At 43.3% G+C, this 14,671-nt stretch overlaps 1 protein-coding gene across 3 annotated transcripts in view; it reads left to right on the top strand.

The window, feature by feature from the left end:
* sh2d3ca (SH2 domain containing 3Ca) overlaps window positions 1-14,671 on the top strand; it is a 63,408-nt gene that overhangs the window by 17,024 nt on the left and 31,713 nt on the right. The window contains exon 1 of one of the 3 annotated variants that reach the window (XM_074617153.1): window positions 874-1,082. The exons of the other annotated variants lie outside the window; for them this stretch is intronic. Coding sequence (XP_074473254.1) covers window positions 1,002-1,082 — 81 coding nt within the window. The 5' untranslated portion in view covers window positions 874-1,001. Of the gene's footprint in view, window positions 1-873; window positions 1,083-14,671 lie in introns of those variants that run through there. 3 annotated transcript variants of the gene reach the window in all.

The following is a 14,671-nucleotide window of genomic DNA, read 5'->3' as shown; positions in this document are numbered from 1 at the left end:
GTAATATATTATAGTGGTGTGTGTGTGTGGACTTGTAGGTGGAATAAAAGGTGTGAATTTGCATTCAAACGTTTGTGTGTGTGTGTGTGTGTGTGTGTATGGTAGGGTGGGTGGGGGGGGCACCCCTGCTGGGTTCCTTTCATGGCAAAAGAAAGGTTAGATTCCTTTGGGAGGCTGCACTCCTCCTCCTCCTCCTCCTTTCTCTCCTCTTACCCGCATCTTCCTCATTCATCACCTCATCTTTTGATTATCTTTTCTTTTTGCCTCCTCCCATCTTTTCTCACTTTCTCCTTGTTTTACTGAGTCCATCGCCTCCCCCCCCACCCAGTGTCAGCATTGTCTCAGCGCTGAAGCGGGGGTCGTCGGGTTGGGGTGGGGTGGGTGGGGTTTTCTGCCTGCAATTTCGACAGCACTCCTCTCTGCTTGTGCCTGCTACCATACACCCCCCCCTCTTCAGCTTCCCTCCCTCCATCCCTCCATCCCTCCCTCCATCCATCCATCCCTCCCACCCTCGCTCTCTGGTCCGCCCTCCCCCCACCCACACTCCTTTCATCAGCAAGCAATGAGGTAATCCCTAGCAGCCGCGTGAAGTGCAGCAAGTGCAGTGAGAGGGAGAGAGAGCAGGAGCGACAGAAGCCGGTTGCAGCGGAGGATGTTTAGGAGGCTGCAATATCTCTCGCTGCCATCGGTACCAGCTGTTTAGCGGGCTCGCTTGTATAGCTGATGTGGTTTACCAGCAGCTGCCTGCAAGCTGTAAGCTGTGGTGTTAGCTGTTTTCTGCTCGGTAGCCCTGGTTTTGTAGTGGTGGCACTATGTTGAGGGGCTGTTAGCCAGGCAGAGAGGCAGGCGAGGAGGAGGCTGGCAGGGGCGGGACAGGCTTAGCCCAGGGGCTGGGGGTTTAGATCGGACACCCTGGGTGTGGGTGGATAAAGAAGAGGACAGAAGAAGAAGAGGTGAAGAAGAGGGAAAAGGTTTGAGGAAGAGAAAGGTGTGCACCCACCATGACGGAGAGGTGTAGTCTGTGGAGTGCCCTGTCGGCTGCAGCATGCTGCTTCTACCGGGGGTCTTTCATGCAGGTGCAGGTGAGTGAGCATCTATATATGTGTGTGTGTGTGTTGTGATACTGTGTGCTTCCTGGTGTGTAACAGTGCTCGCAGTATGTCATCACCAGGCATATGTGTGTTCTGATTTCATATAGTTTACTTACATTTGGCACATTTGTCCATATGCACGTGTGTGTGTGTGTGTGTGTGTGTGTGTGTGTGTTTGTGCTTGTGTGCATTCACGGGAGGTGTGTTGGCTTCCTCTCCTCTCCTGTCCCGGCCGGCAGCCGGTAATGTCAGCCAGCCAGCCAGCCTGCTAGCTGGCAGACTGATGATATCATAGATGCCCGTACAGTACTTGGGTGTCAGATGGACTGTGTGAAATCACGGCGTGGAGAGAGAGAGATAGAGGGAGGAGAGGGGTTTGGGACTAAAGAGGGGAAAAGAGAGAGAGAAAGGGGGAATGTGTGTGAGAGAATGTGTGAAGGGTACAGTAGAGTATCAGTTTACTTCGGTCTAATTCTGGCTTCACGCCTGGAACCTAATATCTGACCTTATTCCTGGGACAAAATACCTACAGTATGTTTTGTATGTGTCTGTTATGCTTAAACATTTGATTTGCTCCTTCAGGGACCAACAAAAACAACTTTTTCTGTTTGCTTTCTGACACATTTTGGTTCGTAAAGCACAGTTATGAGACTCTTTTCAGTGTGAGGGTTTGAAGGATTTCCCGAGACAAAAGAAGAGACTACTTAAAGAGAATTGGTTAATAGATGAGATAATAGTATGAGGAACCAAAAAGATGTTATTGCCTGGGGTTATATGAATCTGTGTTGGACTGAAGTGGTTGTAGTAGAACACGTACTCTCTTCTCCCTGCCACGTTGTTTGTAGCCGACTGTGTTGTTATAATTATGGCTTTACTTTAAACGGGGAAAGCAGCAGGTTGTGTTTGTGTGTGCGGTTTAACTGCGTTTCAGGGCGGTAATCCTCATGTTGGGTGTTGACGTGTCCCACCTTGCCCCTTGCATGGCAGCAGGACACTTTGTCAGTGTGACGGCTATAGCCGAGACAGTCAGCGCTGGATTACTTTGGTTGTTTTGTTGTTGTAAAAACAAATGTCTCTCCTAGAGAAAGACACACAGAGAGAGAGGGATATTCTTGGCTCTCGTCTTTCTAGGTTTTGGAGGCATCTGCTCTTGTTTAGAGTGAAGTGTTTCAGAGTAATGAAGTTGTTTTAATTGAGTCTGTCGTGGGGGTTCCTGCGAAGTGGTGATTGTGGTTAGGGTATGTGTGAATTAATTAGCAGTCGCTGAAGGGTTAAGAGTTAAGTGGGAGCTTTTCTATTGCAAAATATATAATTCCCCAAAACTTGAGTTTGTTTAAAGAACAGTGCGATTTTGTCCATAGACCAATATTGATTCCCCCCGATCCATTCTAATTAAACACAGCCCATCAAGCACAATACTGAGTGTCATGTAACCCAAACAGTGTCTGACTGCCGCTCAGAGAAGTGATGCTTTAATCATTACTTGCTCCGCGCATTCAATGTCATGTTGATGCTTTTTCTTTTCCCTCCAGGGGGTTATGATGTTTACACTTCTCTTAGACACCTGCAACTTGTGATTGAGTCTTCTTTTATCTGAAAACATAAAGATTACTCGCTGCCTGGCTGGTGTGTGAATTTGTGAACACTCAGGGGAACCAGTGATGTTGATCTAGATCTATCTTTTTATCAGTGTTTTACTCCCCCCAAAAAGCAGCAAAAAAAAGCCCATCGCTAATGACTGCAGATTGGCTTGTTCGTGCAGGCTGTTGCTTCATGAGTGTTCCTTAGTGGTCAGTAACCACAGCAGCAACAACTGCTCCCACTACAGGAATATTTTAACCATTATATTTTCATAATAAACACAGATGTGATGAAAACTAAGGCTGTCAGCATACGTTTGGAGCTAGTATAACATGGTTGGTACCGATGGATTCCTTAGGTTTTCTAGGTTCATATGATACTAGTATCTTCACTCTAGCTTTAAAACTGAGCCCCCCACAACCTAAAAATCGCAAGCTGCGTTAATGCGTTAAAGAAATTGGTGGCGTTCAAACGAATTTGCATGAACGCGTTATTATTGTGTCAATTTTGACAGCACTACATAAAACAAATAGCACTTTGAATCCGTCTACGAATTGATTAAGTTACGTGCAGAGATGATGTTGATGGAGCGACAATGGACGACTCATCAGCTGTATCAGTGGAGAGAGATTACACTTGATCCCCTGGTCTAGACTGCACTATGCTAACTATGGACACACACACACACACACACACACACACACACACACACACACACACACACACACACACACATATACAGAGACGTGCAGCTTAACCATTGTGTCTGCATTATACCCAGTGTTTCCAGCGCATCAGTGTAACTGGGGCAATGTAACTGTCCGCTGGACTCCTGCAGCGTTAAAACCCCCAATGAGCCCCCAGAAAAACACACACACACACGCACGCACGCACGCACACACACACACACGGACAAATACATTAACAGATGCATGGACTCACAAATACACAGAGCTGCCCCCTCTACTTAAATTGTTTTTGAAGTTAATCCTTTCGTTACTGCGAGCCACTTTCCCCCTCTCCTTCCTTCCTCTCTCTCTGCCACTCGGCACCGTAGCCTCGTTCCCTGCTGACCCGGCCAGCATGTGGCAGCCGTCATGCCAGCCGGCAGCCGGTCCCTATGTCCTTTAGCGTTCCTGCAGCCCGACTGTATCTGGAACGCTGCTGTCGACCTCCAACCTCGCAACATGGCACCTCTCTGCCATCCAGTCCAATGCACTGTTAACCAAGTTTCTGTTTCTCAGCGATCCAGCACCTCATGGTGTATGCAGTTCTGATGTCAGACTATAGCGGGCCGTTTTTGTGTCAAATTATTGATTTCTTAAGTAAGTAGCCGTGTAATAATCGGGGTAATGTACAGCTAGCGGGTCATTGTTGTGACCGGCACGCTGTACATTATCCTTTACATAATATGACAATACAGGAGTAGAATATAAGGCTCATTGCTTTTGTTTACACACATTTTTACTTAATTTGAATTTTTAAAGAGCAGATTAGATTAGATTTTCACTTTGATTCTATGCCCCTGTGCAGCCAAAAGTTCTTGGTTGCGTCCAAAATTCCATACTAACATGCTATTTAGTACGCTAAAACAGTTGTTAGTATGTCCGAAACCAATAGTTACGTGAATTGCATACTATTTCCGATGAAATATTGCAGTATGCAAACACTAAACACTACGGAGGCATAAATATCCCACAATGCAATGCGTTGTGACAACATCGTTAATAACAGACATTGACTGACAGCTCTGTAACATCAATAACGCTTCAATTTAAGTATAAGATTTCACTTTGCTAGGCGTAATATATTTTTAAAATGAATTCCGACTTTGATTCTCAAAAAACGTCGTTTTGGTCACATGAGGTTGGCGCGGGTTACCATGGTTACACGTCTCCAACCGGCAAGGAGGCTCTCAGGGAGTGACGACGTAAATTACTGCTCAGTGCGTCCGAAAAGATTCATACTACTGTTTAGTCACACAAAAGTATGTTGAACGATAGTACGCATATTGTACTGCATAGTATGCGATTTCGGATGAAGCTCTTGTGCATCCTGATCATGTTTAGTTTACAGTAAATGAAGGACTCAAAGACACAAAGGAGAAGTAAATACAGTGTTGGCGTTGCAGATTGTACTGCTAAAATCAGATTTTTATCTGCATGGGTTTATTTTTTATTAAATATAGAAAATAAACACTGATAAATTCACCGATTTCTTTGTAAATCAAAAGTGAAAATATTCAGCAGTAGTGATATAAACAAGTTAGATCATCACAGAGCTCCATTCATAACACGCAGCGGGAGGATTATTCTCAAGGAACCCTGCGACAAATAGATCATACATATTAAACTGGCGAACTTTATTGCATCGACGTCCTTGCTGGATGTCTCGTCTATTCTTTACTCCCGAGAGAAGGTCACAGTTTAATAACAGAAATTGAACCGGCGCCGTTGGCTGTATGTCATTTCTTTAAAACCTCCTCTACATACAGTTCACAGTCTGTCCTTTGATTTTATTAGTTTTACAGCAACAAAAAAAAATCCTCATTTCATACCTCCTCGCCTCCTGAGTTTTATCTACTCTCAGTGATGCGTTTTAGACTTTCTGCCAAAAGATGACACAGTATTAAAGTGAATGGTTGGTTTTGATCCAGTCAGGTTAACCAGCAATCAACTTGTCGGTCCGATCCCCGGGGGGCCCCTTTGGTTTTTATATTAGCTTTACCCATCATCCCATTCTCTGTCTACTCAGTGCTAAGCTAGCTGTAGAAGATATGGCCCTGCTAATGCCTTTATGTGTGTGTGTATCTGTCTGTCCAAGCCAGAAAGGCAGCCCAGGCCAATTGGTATGTTTTAGTATTGAAATATTCACCATGTAATCCCCTCTTCTCCACTCCTCCTATCTCTCTCTCTCTCTCTCCCTCTCGCCCTCCGCCCCGAAGCTTTTCACCACAAATCCTCTTTTGGTGTGCCTGCCTGTCACACCCTCAGGCTCATAGTGTGAAGGGCAGCTGTGTGTGTGTGTGTTTGTGTGTGTGTGTGCTTGAATTGCCTTGTTCCATGTTGCCAGAGTCCATATCCTCATTAGAGCACTGTGATGTTTTTGGCAGTAATGAGGAAAAAGCCTGCCTGTGTGTGTGTGTGTTTGTGTCAGCTAGTGCATGTGTGTGTGTGGTGCTTCTGTGAATGTGTTCTTCATTCACATTTCTCTGTTCTCGGCTCTTCTTTGGTTCGTTTGTTAATTGCATAAGCTGAGGAGAAGGATCAGTTTAAGACGGCGTAATCGGTCAACAATTCTTTAGATTAACTACAAGTTTGTTTGACACTTGCAATCTCTCTGATTTGGTGAGAGTTCCTTGGAGTGAGAAGAAGAAAATAACACTAAAAGAAGTCCTCATACCTAAAGGACAAAGTGCATTTTGAGCATTTTACGATCTGGTGCCCCTATCAGCCGGACAACATTGTTTGTGTCCTCAAAAAACAATTTATATGAGCGCTTCTAATCTGCCACCTCTGTGGTTAAGGTTTGGTTGCATGTGAGGGAAAGATTTAGGTCATGGTCTAAAGAAACCAGCATTCCTGCGAACCAAAGTTACCTAAGCAGTGTTGTAGTCAAAACCACCTAAACCAAGACCAAGTCATGACCAAGACCAGAGTGTATCGAGACCGAGACAAGACCAAGACTTTGAGTGGTTGAAACCAAGTCAAGACCAGACCAGTGCGAGTCCCACACTGCATGGCATACAATAAAACATGGAACCTGCAAACCATAAACAGTCCTCAAATAGATCTGAAAGATCCACATTCCCATAAAATCACCCACAGAAAACAAATGAAGATTCCTCTTTATTCATCTCTTTTATTGCCATGTATACTGTACATGTGTGTATGTATAAGTGTACCAGGAGAAATGCCTTGATAGAATAACCAAAAGGCATTGAAGAAGTGAATTTTATATGTGGGAATTTTTCCTTTGTCTTCTATGAGCAATCACAGTAATGATGATAACAAATAAATCAGGCAATGCACAGGCAGTTTAGTGATCTCCCCACAGTTGTGGTGTGGAGATAAAATCGAGAGTCCTCTTTGTCTGACCGAGACAAGACCGAGTAAAAATGCGGTCGATTCTGAGACGAGACCTTCAAAAAGTGCTCTTGAGACCAAGACTGATTTTGAGTACTACAACACTGCACCAAAGTCAAAATCCTTTTTACACCCAAACATCCACTTCAACGACACCTTGTAGTGCTACTGTACGAAAACATCCTGCTACTCCTGCCCTTGCTTCTGAGAGAAAAACTGATCGCAAGATGTTTCTTGTCAAGAAAACGTGAACATAGGTTAGAGAGTTAGATTTGGTGGCTCTGATCTTTGAGAGAATTTGAGCAGAGACGAGGTGATGTAGCATCTAACATCACTTAAAACCTGCAGAAACGAACCTACCTTTTCAGCAGCTGCCATGTAAAACCCAAACAGAAGGCTTATATCGTCTTCGCTTGAAGGCTCTTACTGTGAAGCAGCTATATAGGATGTATTGAGTTAGCTTCAACAGCATACTAAAGAGTCCACCACCATCTCATTCTTCATTGTGTTCAGGTTCTCTTTTAATCTTCATCTTGGCCAGACAGGTCAGAGAAAACACTAGAGAGTGAAGTGGTCCTCCAGCCGTAAGTCACTTACAAGGCTGCTTACTCTAAAAGGTAGAAGAAGTATTCCTAAAAAAAGATAAAATGTGGATTAACAGATGTGTTGACATATGGTTCACTGAGCCTCTCATCAAATAACGTTAACTTGTTTGCAAGGTTGATGGTACGCATTAAAAGCTCAGCTCTAAATAAGACCAGACCTGAGAGCAGTCAGGTGGTGGCATTACTGAAAAGGTTCTAAATACTGTCATTTAAATAAATGTGGCCAGGCTGTCGTGTCTTCGGGCGCTGTATGGTTCAGCGAACTCGAGCGCATTAATGTGCTCGCTGTTCAAACAAGTGAAAATGCAAAAATGGTCTCTGCATATCATGACTCTTAGCTGCAGGCCAGGATCGCAGAGCTTTCCAGCTCAGTGCTTCATGTAATCATCTGCTCTTTCTCTTGACATGATAGAGGAAATCTTTAAACTAGAATAGCACAAGAGCAGAAACGTATGGCGAACGCTGCTGTTCATTTAATGACAATCTAGGCACTTAAAACACAGAGGCTGGTGGAGGTGGAGGAGAGAGATTATTCTAAAGAATACCTGCCTGCAGGTTAAAGATAAAAAAAAATGACCCTCAGCGTTGTAATTATCTTCTTCTTCTCTCAACATTTAAGATGTAGGGCTGAAAGTAATTACTTTGGTGAATATTTACATTTTGCTTTTTTCATCTTTTAGTGTCTTTGCCTCAAAAATGTTCAACACTGCTCTGCGATCCAGCAATTTATTTAAAGGATGGGTATTTTATTTATTTTTTTTCTACGTTTTTATTTCATTCTGTAGCTTCTCAGTGGTGTTCTTTATGTATTCAAATCCAAACATTCAAATTTTGGTCAAAGTATGTGTGTCTTAGCGTACAATTTTTTGACCTGATGAAGGTTTCTGCATGATGATGCTGCTACATGTACAGTATCCTTGTCTCCAGTGTATTAACATTACATATAGTAACATAGATGACGGTCTGCAAGTTCCCAGGTTGGAGAAGCAGACGGACAAATTAACCGATCGATGCAGCGGTTAGATCAGCAACTCCCGCGTTCTGCAAGGTAAAATGACCGTTTTTGTGAATGGAGTCTGGTCTGATGGCTCTGAATTCAGTGATATAACGGCTTCAGTTCCCCATCAGAAAGGGCTGTCCGATGGCAAGGTATCGCTCTCTTCAAAGCCACCAGACTCCATTCACAAAAACAGTAATTTTACCTCGCAGAATGCGGGAGCATACATACAACCCTACTTTAAAAAAATCTGAACTAAACTTTATTTATTTCCAAACTTAGCACAGTTAACTCTGACTCAGCTAGTGCCCGTGTTCACATTGTTCATAACCATATTGATTAGCTTCAATTAGCTTACTTTGGTAACCTACGTCACTGCTTTTTGCAACGGCTGAGTGGGCGTTTACATTTGAAAAATGCACGATGCTCGATGCTGATGCAAGGCTGATTGTTCCTGGACTTGAAGGGAGGTGTGAATGCTGCAAAGTGTAGACAGACGCTCCTTTTTAGATGGAGAGAAATGCTCTATAGATGATCACAAATTGCAAGAGAGCTCTTGGTAACTGCGAACATGAAGGCATAATTTCACATTGAGCGTAGGTTGATAGCATCGCCCATTAGCACAGTTTATGTATTGCATCCACTTAGCTCACCATTGATCGAGAATAAGAATAATATTCTCCTCTCCTCTTTTTTTTTCTTATCAGGCTCTCTCGCTTCTCTTACTTCTACATCCATTCACAAATTCTAATGTGGAGTTTAAAGATGAATGAAGTCAAGTGTCTGTTAGTTTTGCAAGCAAACCTTCAGAGCTGACACAGAGGGCTGAACAGTGTGTGTGTGTGAGAGAATCAATCCTCTGAAGTCTCTCCACTAGTCTCTCGCTGAAGAAATCACACATGCCTGTGGATCCACACGCAGACACGCCGCGCTCACATATGCTGGGAACGACGCAGCTGAGAGGGAGTGTGGCATAGTGAAGGGATTTAGAGCAGGAGGTTGGCGATTGTTTGCCCTCCTCATCTTTGACCTTACCTGACCTCTGAGGAAGCGGAGGCTGTTGGATCAAAGGCGGCCGCGGCTTTAAAGGGCTCAGTTCCTCCCAAATGAAACCAAATAGCCGTTCCAGCACGGGGAGTTGTGCTCTCATGCTTTTAACGGCCCATTGTTAAAAAAAGCAGGGCCTTCTGGTTTGAAATGGATGCAATCTGGAAGTATAGCACCTGCTCAGACATCGAAATGGTCCTGATGTTAGTGTTAATATAGTTAATGTTAAAGAATATCTACCTTCAGCTTATCGTCTTACAGATTAACGTATCTTCATACAACAGTTCGTATGATATCTTACGAAGTGTTATTCCTCATTTTTCATGCGTTTTCCTACGAATGTCCAGCAACATGTGACGAATTGTTCATTTCCATTCATTACATGCATTCAGGCTTTTCAAAATAAACTTCCGTCTTCACAGGAAACTACTTGGTTAGTTTTAGGGAACAAAACTACTTAGTTAGGTTTAAGAAAAGATTGAGGTTTGGGTTGAAATAACTCTGGAAGGGGTGTAACTTAAGTGCAGAAGTTACGTGACAAAAACTAGTTAGTTAGGTTTAGGAAAAGATCCACTTGGTTAGGTTTAGGCAACAAAACTACTTAGTTAGGTTTAGGAAAAGATTGTGGTTTGGGTTAAAATAACACCGGAAGTGGCGTAACTTAAGTACGGAAATTACGTGACAAATAATTCAACGTTGACTTCTGGTTTCACACGGGTTATGAACACTGGTCTCCTGGGTGATAGACCCACCCATCCACCCCGACCTCCTCCCTACGCAGCGTTTGTCGCTCTTTATAGTGGTTCACCATTACCTGGATTACATGCAAATTGATTTCTTGGGATATATTATGCGAATTACAGTGCATTACCTTTCATAGGTAAAGCGACGAACGGCGTATGAGAACAGCCTGTACATAGCCTGTTATAGAAATTCCCGTCGTCCAAATGAATGATTCAGAGGAAGCTGTAATTAAAAACTGAAGTTTTTTTATTTTATATTTATGAAGTGTTTGGACTGCATCCTTATTAATATTGTTGAAAGGAAGTTATTCATTTATTTATGTAGGCTGAATATTCAGTGCAGAGTCCGTTTTGCCCGGGAAATTGTTCTCTCTTTAGATATCTCAGCTCTGCATACCAGTGTTGCTCTCTGTTCTGATTTCTAATAAATCCCACTGGGTGAAGTGTGTTTGAGCTACAGAAGGCCCTGGACCTCTGCGGAGTTTTTAATGCATCATTTTCCTTTAAGAAAAGACTCAGGGCTGTCAGAGCGTCTCTGGGTGATTTGCAGAGAGCAGCTGAGAATGGCAATGAACACACTCGCTCACTCCGTCTCTCACACACACACATATTCACTCATGTATGTGTGCATGCCTACACATACATGCATGGGTCTGCATCTATGAATTGTTTAGTCTCTATGATGTCAAACAGTTTGCATTTATCCTTATCGAACACCTTAAAGCGATTATCAACACAAGTGCTCACTGATAGATTTGGCAGATAGTGTAATATTTCTAAAGATACTGATAACATTTTTTAGTATTAATGAAGCAGATCTGCGAACCAGATACAGATACTGATCAGAGATTAAACCGATTTAATTGACTGAAATTTGATAGCTTTGTTGGATGTAATTCAATTCAAATTAGATTACACTCCTGCTAATAAGATGGAATTCATGCAGCGTGGACACACAGATCGTGTGCTGGAACACGTATAACTCATGCATACACATAACCAGGGGGACAGATGAGAAGACTGTGTCGATAGAATATCAGTTATTATGTCTTCGGTATGTAACAAGTGAGCAATAGAAGTGTCCGGATATAAGAGAGTAATGGACAAGAACAGCCTCGAAGGAAGGCAATTATTTTCCGTTATCGGGACATCTCAAATTGCATTATCATGGTTGGGGGAAATGGCTTTCAGTGTGTGCTATCTGGACTTGTATCTATCCATAGTGTGCATGTTGAATTTTTCATATAAACTCAACTGCAGCGCATTGAAATGAGATTCAGGGCTGCATAGTTTCACATTTTGTGTTCACACGTGAAGTCTTGGAAGAAATCCCGACAGCAATGCTGGCAATTACAAGCTCGCGAGTGACATCATACTCTAAAAAAAAAAAGGGGGTGGTGGAGGGGGAGTTTGGGTGAGGAGTGGGAGGTGTGGGTGGTGAAAAGGGGGGAGGGGAGTGTAAAACATGTAAGGAGAGAAAGAGAAGAGTGAGCGTGCAGCACTTTCTAACAGGCTATCACAGGCTAATTTCCCTTGAGCTTCTCTTAGAGGAACGACTCCAGTGTCTCCCACGGGAGTGTTTACACTCACACCTTCACACACACACACACACACACACACACACACACTGAAGTGAGTCCTTTTTCTGTTTTTTTTTCTTTCTGTTGCTTGAAAGCAAGGGCAAAGCTGCTCTCAAAAGGTGTGCATCAGTGAAAAGAGGTGTGCTGGTGTGTGTGTGTTTATCGCAACGTCCCAGCTATAGCAGTAAAAGCTCCATCATCGTCATCACCATGACAACAGCCCGGTAACAACAGGGAGACAACACCCATCTCAACCCTCCCAACCCCCATCACTGTGTGTGTGCAAGAGTGTGTGTGTGCATGCTTGATTACTTGCATATTTGATAGTGTGCATTTGAGCGAAATTCCAATGTGTGTGTGTGACAGAGAGAGCGTCCATTAGGGAGCATCCCAGCAGGTACCGTCTGCGTCTCTGAATGATGGACGCGGCCCTAATGGCTCTGCCTGTATGCCTCAGTGGGGAGTGGTCACACACATACACGCATATATACACACACACACACACACGCGCGCGCTCCATTGCTGCCTCTGTATGAATGGAATTGATACCTCAGCGGCGCTCTCCCACTGTCTGCCTCCGCCAGCCAATTGTTCAGCTCGCTGCTCAACCTCCAGGAGGAGATGACATCATTGCCGGCCAATGGCATCACAGCTCTAGGGCGTGCTTCTTTCCAACGGTCTGCATGATCAGGGGTGACGAGGAAGGTTGTGTGCGTGTGTGCTGGTAATAGGGGGATAAAAGTGATTGATTCGCAGCCGTGGTCGACCTATGGGATCAAAACTGTTCCTCATTTCTGTCTCATCATATACCCATATTTATTTTCTCCCATCTTTCTCCCTCTATAACTTTTTCTCTCTTTTTCATTCTTCTTATTTCATTGTCTGTTTACCTTTTTGCGCCTCTCTTTATTTCTGCCCTCTGCGGTCGCATCATCAGCTGCATCGTCATCACCTCCTCCTGAGCACGTGGTGCATTTGTGTGTCAAGTTCCAAGGCCAGTCGATAGGTCGTTGTATTGTACCGTGACTAGGCAAAATTTATGTGCGTGTGTGTACTGACACAGCACGGTGACGGAGGGTAGGGTGACACCATGACCGAGCTACAGATAAACTTGTTCATGATGCACTTCCCTGCTGTGACCTTCCATCTAAAAGTGCAACCTAGTCGCCAGAAAAAATGTTGGCATTTGGACGTTTTTTGCAAACCACAGATATGTTGAATGGCGACGTTTCTGAACCAAAAATATGTTTCATAAATACTTTTTATATCAGCTTTGTGTCACGCTTGAAGAAACGCAATACCACATGGTTAACGTGAAACCGTTGGTTAGGCTTAGGCAACAATACTTGGTTATGGTTAGAAAAAAGATCATGGTTTGTATTCAAATGATAACCTAACAACTTAACAATATAACGTAACAACCACAAACCCACTATAGTTAGGTTTAGGAAATAACTACATGGTTGGGCTTAAAACTACTATGTGTTTACAGTGAAAATTACACTAAATGTTGTGTACATTGGACACGAATGAACAGCTGATTGTAACGTGATGCACGGGACACGAACAGCGGTCTCCTGGATGAAAGCCATGAGTTTGTTGGACCCACCCACCCGGTGTATCTCTTTTGGCTATTTAAACTACGTCACTTGACATTCAATGTATCCCTGGTTTACTGAAGCGTCCATTGCCAACAATTTTTCCTGGCGACTGGGCTGAAAAGTTGAGTGTTTCCATCATGGATTCCCAGACACGCACTACTTTGTTGGCTTCACGGACAGATATGAGGAAGCGAGCCCCGTTTTCAAGCGCAGTGAATCCTGTTTTCATCCAATTTGAGTCAAACCTAATCCCTTAATATATACAATTAAGTTGAATTTGTGTATGCTAATAAAAAAAACATCAAAAGCTGAGGTTGTTTGTCTGAGAGTGACCGTGTTTGTATCTACGTTCTATTTCTTGGCTGTGTTTCAGCCAGCAAAGCTGATTAATCCTCTGCTGTCAGTCATTGATTAATTAATTGGATGCTGTGTCACCATATGCGTGTGTATCCATAGTAACGAGGCTGCAGCTTGCGCCGCAGAGGTCTTTATTGAAGTTAGAAGCAGTGCATTATGTTTATGTGTAATGAGTATAAAAGCAATAGATGTCCATCATGTTTTTAATTTAAAGAGGACCTATTATGCTTATTTTCAGGTTCATACTTATATTTTGGGTTTCTACTAGAACATGTTTACATGCTTTAATGTTCAAAAAACACTTTATTTTTCTCATACTGGCCGTCTGAAACGCTCTGTTTGAGCTCCTGTTTGAGTCTGCTCTGATTGGTCAGCTGGCCCACTCTGTTGTGATTGGTCAACCGAACCGAACTCTTCGGACTCCACTCCAGCTCCGCTTTAACTAGCGTTGTTTGAGGGCATGCCAAACTAGCCGCTAGGCAGGTATTATGCAAATGTGTTACTTGGTGACATCACCACGTTACAGAAGAAAAGGCGGGACTTCAATCAAGGCGTTTCAGGCAGTTCAGGAGCAGTGTTTCTGTGGGGGAAAGTAACTCTTTTGGCTTTGTAACTTTGCAGACCTTTTACATGCACAAAAAACTATATGACACACTAAAGGAAAGGGAAAAAAGCACAAATGCATATTAGGTCCCCTTTAAAGTACAAAACACAATTTATTTAGTTATTTTCAAAACAATGATCCTCTGCACTGTCCGTCATTTGACCACAAACGAGAAGAGGGCATTTATAAATTGCTCTGTGTTCCAGCATTGCAGATTTCTATTTTCATTTTAAGGCCCTCTTCTCCCTCTTCACCAAACCCCCCACCTCTCATTTAGCCTCTCTGCTGCCTGTCTTTCAAATACTGCTTCCTCCCTTCTTTTCCCCCTTCCTGTTTAACTGCATTGGAGAAATGCATTATGGGTTTGTGGTTTTTCCCTT

The sequence above is a fragment of the Sebastes fasciatus genome, chromosome 19 (assembly GCF_043250625.1).
Source record: "Sebastes fasciatus isolate fSebFas1 chromosome 19, fSebFas1.pri, whole genome shotgun sequence".
In the NCBI taxonomy this organism is placed as follows: Eukaryota; Metazoa; Chordata; class Actinopteri; order Perciformes; family Sebastidae; genus Sebastes; species Sebastes fasciatus.
This window is presented reverse-complemented; position numbering and strand designations above follow the sequence as displayed.